General features: G+C 38.3%; 1 protein-coding gene across 7 annotated transcripts in view; it reads left to right on the plus strand.

Moving 5' to 3' along the window:
- Positions 1–4,807, plus strand: part of LOC139389319 (MLX interacting protein) — a 38,604-nt gene extending 33,797 nt beyond the window's left edge. For all 7 annotated transcript variants that reach the window (XM_071135975.1, XM_071135978.1, XM_071135977.1 and 4 more), the window contains 2 exons: positions 1,154–1,283; positions 2,106–4,807. In XM_071135975.1, coding sequence (XP_070992076.1) covers positions 1,154–1,283; positions 2,106–2,227 — 252 coding nt within the window. In that variant the 3' untranslated portion in view covers positions 2,228–4,807. The remainder of the gene's footprint in view (positions 1–1,153; positions 1,284–2,105) is intronic.
- The last annotated feature ends 6,695 nt before the right edge of the window (positions 4,808–11,502 follow it).

An 11,502-nucleotide genomic window follows, 5' to 3' on the forward strand; every position in this document is an offset into this window, starting at 1 on the left:
GGCACTAAGCACACAGCCAAGACAACGCAGGAGTGGCTATGGGACAAGTCTCTGAATGTCCTTGAGTGGCCCAGCCAGAGCCCGGACTTGAACCCGATCGAACATCTCTGGAGAGACCTGAAAATAGCTGTGCAGCGACGCTCCCCATCCAACCTGACAGAGCTTTAGAAGAATGGGAGAAACTCCCCAAATACAGGTGTGCCAAGCTTGTAGCGTCATACCCAAGAGGACTCGAGGCTGTAATTGCTGCCAAAGGTGATTCAACAAAGTACTGAGTAAAGGGTCTGAATATTTATGTAAATGTTATATTTCATTTGTTTTTAAATATACATTTGCAAAAATGTCTAGATCTGTTTTTGCTTTGTAATTATAGTGTATTGTGTTTAGATTGAGGGTCAAAAACTATTGAATAAGTTTTTAGAGATTTAAGGCTGTAACATTAACCAAATGTGGAGAAAGTCAAGGGGTCTGAATACTTTCCGAATGCTCTGTATGTATTAACATAGTCAAAAGTGTAGTATTTGATCCCATTATCCTACCACACAATGACTACATCAAGCTTGATACACTTTTTGGATGCATTTGTACTTTGTTTTGGTTGTGTTTCAGATTATTTTCGCCCAATAGAAACCAATGGTAAATGAGATGTCATTTTGGAGTCAATGCAGTGCCCTAGACCGCTGCGCCACTCGGGAGGCCCTAGTTTCTGAACACTTGTGATTTCTACCATTATTATGGATTATCCTGAATGAATTGTGAATAATGATGAGTGACTAAGTTTGAGGCACAAAGATCATACCCCCAAGACATGCTAATAACCTCTCACCATTACTAATAACAGGGGAGGTTAGCATTTTATATCTAGTGCTACAATTTCCGATATGAATGAAAATACCCTCAAATTAAAGCTGATAGTCTGCATTTTAACCTCATAGTCATTGTATCATTTCAAATCCAAAGTGCTGGAGTACAGAACCAAAACAACAACAAGAACATGTCACTATCCAAATACTTTTGGACCTAACTGAAGGTCTGTTGTTCCATGAGCCATCTGAGTATATCTGTCTTGATTGTCAGTGAGAGAAAGGAATAGGATGCAAATTCAGATCTGTTTTCTCAATAGTGTGTTTGACCCTTGACCCACCATCCTTAGTTCAGCATCATCATTAAGCCCCTGTTTGAGTCCTTCAATGGGACGGTCTCCACCACAAGCAAAGGGGAGCTGTGCGAGACCACACTGCAATGGCTGGACTGTCACTGCTCCCTGCCTGTGCTGAGGCCCAGTAAGTAAACCCCACGCAGCACCCCAAACCTCTCTCACACACACACATTTTGTTTTCAATTAAATGGTAGCTGTGTCAAAGTAGGAGAGTGAGGCTAATGATTCCATTGGCATTTCACTATAATTTTTACTTGAATGACTGTCTTTCTGTAGGTGTTAGATTGCATGTGTGACGTTATGCTATACTTCCTTCTTTAGAATGTATAAAAGTTCATGCCACCCCCATTGCTTTCTAAGGAAAGTTTGGTGTCATGGTGTGTCATGATCTGTCAACCTCTATCACCCACAATCTTTTCCTGTAATTTATTTACAAGAAAGAACACATTCAGTGTCTTGGCCAACATTTGTCTCCTGCACTCAAAGAGGAGCGATCTCATGATATGAGGGAGGGATGTTGACGTCAGCGATTATCTTCGCTGGAGACCGTTCAGTTCACTAGGTTATATTACTACTGTCTGATTAGCATGCTGCAGGAAGTAGGATCCTGAAGAGTCAGCTGCACAATCTGAAGCCCTACTGAGGCATGCTAGCTCCTTGTCTTCATCTTTGTTTCATTCCTCATATAAATGCATATTGTTATGCTTATTGCACATTTTATAAAACACAGACTAGACAGCTAGCACATGACCGTCTGTGGAGGGGTATGATATATATGCCTCTAACTTTCTCACTCATCACTTCACGATTCATTCATTCATGATTGTTTCATACATCATTTTATGGAGAGAGAAATTAAACATTTGACATTGTTTTGTGTAACTTGTTGTCACACAAAATGTCAACTCTGATGAATGTATAGTTGATTTGTCTTTCTGTTGTCCAGTGGTCCTAAGCACTCTCCGGCAGCTCAGCACGAGCACATCTGTCCTTACTGACCCTAACCTGCTGCCTGAGGAAGCCACCCAGGCTGTCACCAACACCCACAGGCACTCTGCAGACTCCTAGCCGCACCCTCAGGAGAGAGGAAGCGGACGAAGGGTTCAGATAGAGGGCATGGTCATAGTACTCTAGTAGAGCCCTCCACTGAGGGCCCCTACCACAAACTCCATCTAACCTCCCCAGATTGAAAAACACCTTGAAACAATTGTATGGAAAAGCACCAGCACTAGTTTGCCTTAAAGGTAATCCAAAGAGGTTACTCTGTCTTCCACCCTATCCATTACCATTCAGAACAGGACATGATGTTTAGGGTCTTTTTGTGCGTGACCTTATCCAGCTCACTGACCTATCATTCCTACACATCGACTGGGCTTTGCTGTCAACAACCCAGGCTCGGTGCATTACTTTGGAGGATTGATACACACAACCTATAGAACAACTTTACAGCATCTTTTGAACACAGCAATAATGTGGGTGCTTATATTTGTCCTATTTCACACATGTACAAGTGTGTATTATACGCATGTGTGAATTGGAATTGTGTTTTTTGCATATCCCAACTCCCCCTGGGACACCCTCTGAGAGTGGGGTCATGGCCATGTTAAGCCATTGTAAAAGGCGACCCTGGAGCAATTAGGATTACGTGCCTTGCTCAGATTTTTTTCACCTTGTTGGCTCAGGAACTCGATCTAGCAACCTTTCAGTTACTGGCCCAGAGCTTGAACCGCTAGGCGACCTGCTGCCCTTGTTGCTCTTTTGTTAATTTAACCTTCAACACTGCTGACAGGGGAACTACCTGCATGTTTTCAGGCTCACTTCAGCAGACAAATAACATGGCGCTTCAACCATTTAGCATACTTGCTCATTTTTGTTTTATCTTTTTGTTTTTATTCAGCTCTTAAATTATTTAAGGTATAAGATGGCCTATGAACTGTCTTAAAAGGGAAATATCTCTTGAAGAAGTTGAGTGAGATTCAGTTGGTTCTGTCGTTTACTCTGTTGTATGACGATGAGTGTGGATACACTGAGCTTGCCATCAAAAAGCCTATAAAACAAACCAAAAGCTTAGCATTGATTGGCAGCATGCTTTGAGTACCATGAAATCCTTCAACAGTAACTATTTGCTACTGGTCTTTCATTCTCATCATTCAGCTCATATGCATCTGGTGGGAGGGAGGGTGTCCCAGTCCTTTGTGGACAGATGTCCTGGGTATTCTACCCTTTTCTTGGGGGGTTGTACTGAATCATACCAGAAGTCTAATATCCTCAGATAATGTTAAGCCAAGGGTTATCCATGGAATAGTATTCACCTTTCACTTAAGGAAAATGCAGTTTTACGGAATGGACCCTGAGTGGTCCGAAGACCAAATGCGAAGCACTTGGGGGGCACACTACACTCACTGTACATTTAACATCATACGCTGCAGCCTACCTTCCATTCAGTCAATTAAACAAAGAAACGTTGTGTTATAGGAGCATTCAAACATTATGTGGTGAATGTTGCTATTTTCTTCTTGTTCCAGTAAGGGAGGCGCTGGTGAGTGTTTATGCTGTACCCTTTAACCAAACAAACACATTTAGGATACATTAAGCTGAAGACAAGCGTCAGCCATAAGCATACAGGTTACATAGCGTATATATGTTCTATATTTGTTTCTCATAATCAAGTCATGCTTATGACGCCGTTATGCTAGCCTTTCAAAGATGCATGTCTCTCCTAGTTCAGATCTTATTTGTCAAAGATGCAACTTTTTATAGGCCATATTGAAATTAATATAGGAACATACATTTTACGCCCCTCTCCTTTATTATTCTTGGAAACACCAACCTACCATGTCACATTGTGGGAGGCATCCCAGCTGTCTAGAGACTACTCCTTTATGAGAAATGCACCCCAGAACGGTACATGCATGGATACTGTATTACTGTTGCAGTGTGATATTTTGTCTTATTTTTTTGTTTGTTATATGTCTTAGCACATTTTGTGTTAACTCTCCTCAGGAAGTCTAATGATTTTTCTGTATTTATTACTTGATGCACAACAACAGTTTACTTTGAATGATGTCAAATCTAGCAGCATTGGTTGTTTATTTCATGAATGTATATTTTATGGGGGTTTTATAGTGTGCTTTTTGAGAGGCCTTAGTACATGTCTTAACTGTGATCACTTAATTTTTGCACCCTTTGCTACTCTACGAGTGGAGTCCCCTTTACCCGATGACTGGGGACTATATTATTGTTACAGATCAAGATTCTGAGCCCCACATGTACATTATTGTTCTAATCAGACAGCATTAGGGCTAATCACAGCTAACATTCATCTAACGTCATTCAGATCAAACGTTTTATTTCTGTTCCATTCTAAGGGAATTGGAGCTATGCAAATACTCAAAGGGCAAGAGCAGATGGATGTCATGATTTAAACTTTTTTTGTTTTGTTTGCAAAGCAGTTACTATGTGGGAAATATTCCTCTGTCAAGAATCATGACATGGTTTAAGTTATAAAACAAGTATTATCAATTTTGTCTAAGGAATATTTCATTTATGAGATTACTTTTTGGAAGTCCTTGTCTGTTTGTTCCCTCTGAGAAGTTAGTGTTGGAAATATTTTCTTTCTTGTAGTAAAGAAAATAGTTTTTTTTCCTACATGGTTTGTGTTTTTCTTGTGTACTGTGTTTTGGGTAATCTTAATATCCTACTTTCTTACGTTCCCGACGGCACATCACAAGTCTAGGAAGTATGTCAAACGGTACAATTTCCGGAAACATTTTTAATGTATGGAACATAGTATTTTTTTGCATGTTACTTAATGTGTATCAGGTACAATACATGGCATTTCCAACAATTGGTAACATTCTTGTATGACACAAATGATAACATAATGATACAGCCAATTCTTTGACAAAAAAACAGTATTTTCAATGTGACCCGGAACCAAATAAGAGTGTTCAATTGATAAGACACTGACCAGTACACTGATGAATAAATACATGTCATAAATAAATATGAATTATTAATAAAGCTAGACTTCAAGTAGGCATATTGTATATTACTCTGTTCCTTTAATCAACCATTGTGTGTAGAGGGTGAGAAGCCTCTTCACAAACATAAGAGTTTGGTGGTGGTCGTTCACATCAAAAGGGAGTTGGCACACTTCTTGGCAGTCTTGGTGGTTGCACATCCAGGATTTCAGGTCTTTGATATGTTGACAGGCCTCATTGAGTCCATTGATCACCCTCTTTTCCATGTTCAGTTTGGCAGCTTCACTCATATAACAAAGAAAGGCAGAAAGATGTTTTCCGGTGATCTTCTCGTTCATCTTCGGCTCCTGGATCCAGCCTACCTGGTTGGGCCCAGTATGGGGGGGAAGAATCCCGGGCTGGTTCTAGTGGAATATGAAAGAGAAATTTAAAGTCATTTTCTACTGTTAAACGGCTCTACAGTGTCAATATAATCATCATTGATTTACAGTTAATCAGTGCTAAGGTTGTTTGCTTTTCTTTATAGATTTTTAGTTTCATTAACATTTTAACACTCAGGAAAAGGCTCCTAAACATACCAAGTAGTCCAACTCTTTTTGTCCATGACGCAACATCATATATGTTGCCATCTGTGTCCATTGGAAGGCTGCTACTTGTGATGTAAGGCACAGGAACAGGTAAAACACTGAAAGAGGGCACTCAAGTTAGTCTCCAACACAACCCATATCTGACCTGTAAGTTTATCATCGAAATGCTATTGGTCCTTAAAATACCATGAATATTTATACTATAGTCACTTACACCACCCATGTTATCTTCACTATAAGATCAAACAATATTGTGCAATGTTTTGTCTAAGAGACCGCAGATGACATCTTTACTGAGTGTCTCCAATATATAAATTCCTCTCAAGCAAAACATATTGTTAAAAATAAACGTTCAGTTCTCACCACCACAGAGTCCCATGTCAAATAGTTGTGTAGATCTGGTCAAAGTGGCAAAAGCCTTTGCTTATAAATGTGCAGGTTGAGATAAAGATCATCCAATATGCTTTCTTTCCTCTTTCTTTCGAAAATGCATATTGAAATTGCTTTATTGTAATTTTTTTGTTATTGTGTGAGTAATCACTACTCCCATTGAGAGTAAATGAGATGTGTAATTTGATCAACTTGAGTGTCAGATGTTGGGGCTTCCCTGACTATTCACCAGATATCGGGGCTGTCCTGATTCAAAATGTAGTCGTAGAAATAACATACTTGGCACAGGCTTTCTGAAAACTCAAATCTCACACACAGATTTAATAAATATGACCCTGTGGAGAAATATCAGTGATTGTGAATCATTTCAAGTGCAAAGGTTGAGTGATCGTTTATGGAATATATACAGTGCCTTCGGAGAGAGTTCAGACCCCTTGATTTTTTTCCACATTTTGTTACATTACAGCCTTATTCTAAAATGGATTTTAAAAAAAAAGAATCCTCAGCATTCTACACACAATACCCCATAATGACAAAGCAAAAACTGGTTTTTAGAAATGTTTGCACATTTATTAAAAATAACAAACATAAATACCTTTTATTTACATAAGTATTCAGACCCTTTGCTATGAGACTCAAAATTGTGCTCAGGTCCATCCTGTTTCCATTGATCATCCTTGAGATATTTCTACAAATTGATTTGAGACCACCTGTGGCAGATTCAATTAATTGGATATGATTTGGAAAGGCACCTTTCTACTGTAAATAAGGTCCCACAGTTGACAGTGCATATCAGGGCAAAAAACAATAAATTGTCCATAGAGCTCCGAGGCAGGATTGTGTTGAGGCACAAATCTGGGGAAGGGTACCACAAAATGTCTGCAGCATTGAAGGTCCCCAAGAACACAGTGGCCTCCATCATTCTGCAGCATTGAAGGTCACCAAGAACACAGTGGCCTCCATCATTTTGCAGCATTGAAGGTTCCCAAGAACATTCCCGACGGCACGTCACAAGTCTAGGAAGTATGTCAATGGAAGGACTATACCCTTAAAGTACTGTGAATAAACCTAATTCACATCCCAGAATGCAAATTGAGGAAATGCAAATAAATGTATGTATTAATAAATTAAAATAAAACATTCCCATTAAATAGACTGGAAGGTATGGAACGAGATATTCACATTGTTGCTGGTACTTGAGTATACAAACTATTGTGCAATTATTCTGGCATATACAGGACTATTTTGCAATATTTCACTAATGTGATTCCAGTTTTCACAACCAGTAGAACTGGTATGTTCAGAATTCAAACTATGCCTTTTAGTCTGGAATGTCCTGGACAGTATGAAGCCATACTACTTATTCAACATTATAACCCTAAACAACCCCAAACCAACCCTTGCCTTCACAGTCATATCTGGATCACATTGTGCTAATAAGTTTTTGAACTTCTTCTAGCCTATTTACATTTTTTATTTAACCTTTTTATTTAACTAGGCAAGTCAGTTAAGAACAAATTCTTATTTACAATGACGGCCTACCCTAGTCAACCTGTTTCTTGCTTAAGTTGATCATATTTCATTTTTCTAATTGTGAAAACCTATGGCTATATATATTGCGTTTTTCCTTTAAGTAATTCAATCCTTCAGATACAAAATTATTAAATTGGGAACACATATGGCCTTTCCTTTGAATAAAATAAAATTTATTTATTTTGCACACAACATGCAAGAGCAGCATGACAGTCAAATGGTTTGTGAACAAATGGACTATGGGTTTTAAAATGAGTTTGAATAAAACACTTTTGGGAAAACCTTATGCAGACGCTGCTCCCCTGTGCACTTAACTGGACCTTTTTGAACGGAGTGCAGGGAGGTCAAATGAACAGCATAATTTACTATAGGTTCATGAAAAAATAAATAAATATGCTATGTAAACAAGGGAAAAAGTAATACATATATTAATTAATAAAGAGATTGAAATGAATAAATAAATATATCAAGTTTATCATTTATCCTCCAAAGAACAAGACTAGTCTAAGGACGCTTGTTGTGTTTTGCTAGTATCCCTTCAGCCACTTGTAGACGTTATCAAGGATTTTGTAACCCATTAATTTCCTTTTGTATGAACTGTCCCCTGGCTTCTCCAGATCTAGTTTCACACAGTTTTGATTATCCATGGCTGCTATGAACTGGCTCCTGATGACTTCAGTCCGAGATATGAATCTCTCTGAGTCTCCAGTCAAATCATCTCGCTGAATCATTTGTTTCAGTTGTCTAAGGTATCCATCGATGGCACAGGAGGATCTAGCGGCAGAGACACTCGTCACAGGCAGAATGATGTCTGTAATGGTCAAATTTAGTTGTGGGTCTTCTCCCTGGAAATTGTTGTTAACCTAATGAGAAGATACATTTTGGATTTAAGCACCATTTTACAGTCTTCCTTTTTCAGAGCTTATGTTTTCTTTCTTGTTTAATCATTTTACCAAATATTATGTACAGGCCTAAGCTCTTTCCATTATTTCACTTTTACACAATATAATAACCATGTCCATAGTTCATATTTATTGAACTGCATTGTTGGTTAAGGGCTTGTAAGTAAGCATTTCACGGTAAGGTTGTATTCAGCGCATGTGACAAATAACATTTGATGTCCACTACTTACATATTCTTTAAGCAGGTGTTGTGTTTGAGATGCAAGCCAGTTCAGAGTTTTGGATTTTGCAGCTTTTTTCAGGTGATTTTGGCCCATTGGTCTTGAGGCAGTGCTGACGATCAACAATGTTGCAATGAAAGATATTGGTAGTCCTAAACAAAACTCACATAGAAAGATACCTGTTCAACAATGAGGTAAATCAAATAACTATGAAAATCCTAATGCATTCCTTTTTGGAATAGATTTGACTGACTACTACAAACGGGTGAACATTTGATGTCACTCTTTGCATGGCTTGTCCATTTTAATGATTTAAAAAAAATCTGAATCCACTTCCACATATCCTACCAAATCAGGATTTTAGAGACATTTTGTAAAGTCTATGAATTGCCCTTGAATACTCTCTTAGATTAGTTAGTTTTTATTCTTTGTCTAAAAAATATGAAAAATAAACATTTTGTTTGCCGCAACTATATTATGTAAGTGACTGTGGTGTCAAGTGTCTTACCTCGAGTGAGATGCATGGCACAAGTTTCTGAAGATGTGTTAATGAGTGCTTGTCTAGTGATGTCTGACAGTTTTTGAATTAATGAGACTAATATCTATTTCAAACATGGAAATATACCTACATGGAATTTTTTAGTTTCTGACTCCAATCCCATAATCTACTAAGCAATCTTGTAGTCATTTTTCCTACCGCAGCGTAGTGTTTACTAGCAGACTTTGGTTTGCAAGTGGAAGGTGTCACAAGGTTACTACTTTCCTCCATGATCACTGCAAATATGATGTTGATGAATCAGGTGATCAAACCAATGAGCATGGTTGAATAGGAATAACTTTGCATGCATTGCATCCATGTCCACTAGAATATGAGAAATAGAAGGCATTTTAGAATAAAACCACTCACAGAAAAAGTGTAATGTGAAATGTAATCTTGCACATTTTGTTTTAAAAAAATCCTTCACGGTTTAAATCCCCCATTAGTCACAAGTTAAGGTGATTAACCTGAACATTAACACGGAACACATACAGTGCCTTCAGAAAGTATTCACACCTCTTTACTTTTTACACATTTTGTTGTGTTACAGCCTGAATTTAAAATGGATCAAATTAAAATGTTTTGTGTGACTGATCTACACACAATACCCCATAATGTCAAAGTGGAATGATGTTTTTAGAAATGAAACGAAATGAAAGTGAAAGCTGAAATGTATTGAGTCAACAAAACGGTTGAAAACTTATTATGGCAAACCTAAATAAATTCAGGAGTCAAAATGTGCTTAAGTCACATAAGTTGCATGGACTCACTCTGTGTGCAATAATGTTTAACATGATTTTTAAATGACTACTCCATCTCTGTACCCCACACATACAATAATTATCTATATTGTCCCTCAGGCGAGAAGTGAATTTCAGATGACTGCAAGAGCACAAAAGAGAATGCTCAATGAGATAAGAAGAATCCTAGTGTCAGCTAAAGATTTACAGAAATCTCTGGAACATGCTAACATCTCTGTTGACGAGTCTACGATATGTAAAACACTAAACAAGAATGGTGTTCATGGGAGGACACCACTGAAGAAGCAACTGTTGTCCAAAAAAAACATTGTTGCAAGTCTGAAGTTCGCTAAAGAGCACCTGGATGTTTGACAGGGTTACTGGCAAAATATTCTGTGGGCAGATTAAACTAAAGTTAAGCTGTTTCGTAGTAACACACAAAACTATGTGCGGAGAAAAAAAGGCACAGCACACCAACATCAAAACCTCACCCCAACTGTAAAGTATGGTGGAGGGAGCATCATGGTTTGGGGCTGCTTTGCTGCTTCAGGGCCTGGACAGCTTGCTATCATCGACAGAAAAATGAATTCCCAAGTTTATCAAGATCTTTCGCAGGAGAATGTAAGGCTCTCTGTCCGCCAATTGAAGCTCAACAGAAGTTGGGTGATGCAACAGGACAACGACCCAAAACACAGAAGTAAATCAACAACAAAATGGCTTCAACAGAAGAAAATTCGCTTTCTGGAGTGGCCCAGTCAGAGTCCTGACCTCAACCCGATTTGAGATGCTGTGGCATGACCTCGAGCAGTTCACACCAGACATCCCAATAATATTGCTGAACTGAAACAGTTTTGTAAAGAGGAATGGTCCAAAATTCTTCCTGACCGTTGTGCAGGTCTGATTCGCAACTACAGAAAATGTTTGGTTGAGGTTATTGCTGCTAAAATGTGATCAACCAGTTTTTAAATCCAAGGGTTCACATACTTTTTCCACCCTGCACTGTGAATGTTTACAAAGTGTGTTCAATAAAGACATGAACATGTATAATTGTTTGTGTGTTTATTAGTTTAAGCAGACTGTGGTGATCTATTGTTGTGACTTATATGAAAATAAAATAAAATGTTATGACCAATTTATGCAGTAATCCAGGTAATGCCAAAGGGTTTACATACTGTTTCTTGCCACTGTACCTTCCCACAACAGGAAAGTGGTGTAATGTAGATCTCTGGTATGTGTTCTGTCAACTGTTGCCAGGCAACCTTTCAGAAGGATCCACAGCCAAATGCAGCCACTCAATTGTTAACAAGCAACAGGGCCTTGAAAAAACTCTACCAAAAACTCAAAAGTAAATTAGTTTGATATTGTGGCTCTCACAACATTTTATGGGATTGACTTTCCCTTTAATTGGTCTGTTAATTTTTTCTTTATCTACAACCCTAATCCTTTAGA

This window comes from Oncorhynchus clarkii, chromosome 30, assembly GCF_045791955.1.
Source record: "Oncorhynchus clarkii lewisi isolate Uvic-CL-2024 chromosome 30, UVic_Ocla_1.0, whole genome shotgun sequence".
Classification (NCBI taxonomy): domain Eukaryota; kingdom Metazoa; phylum Chordata; class Actinopteri; order Salmoniformes; family Salmonidae; genus Oncorhynchus; species Oncorhynchus clarkii.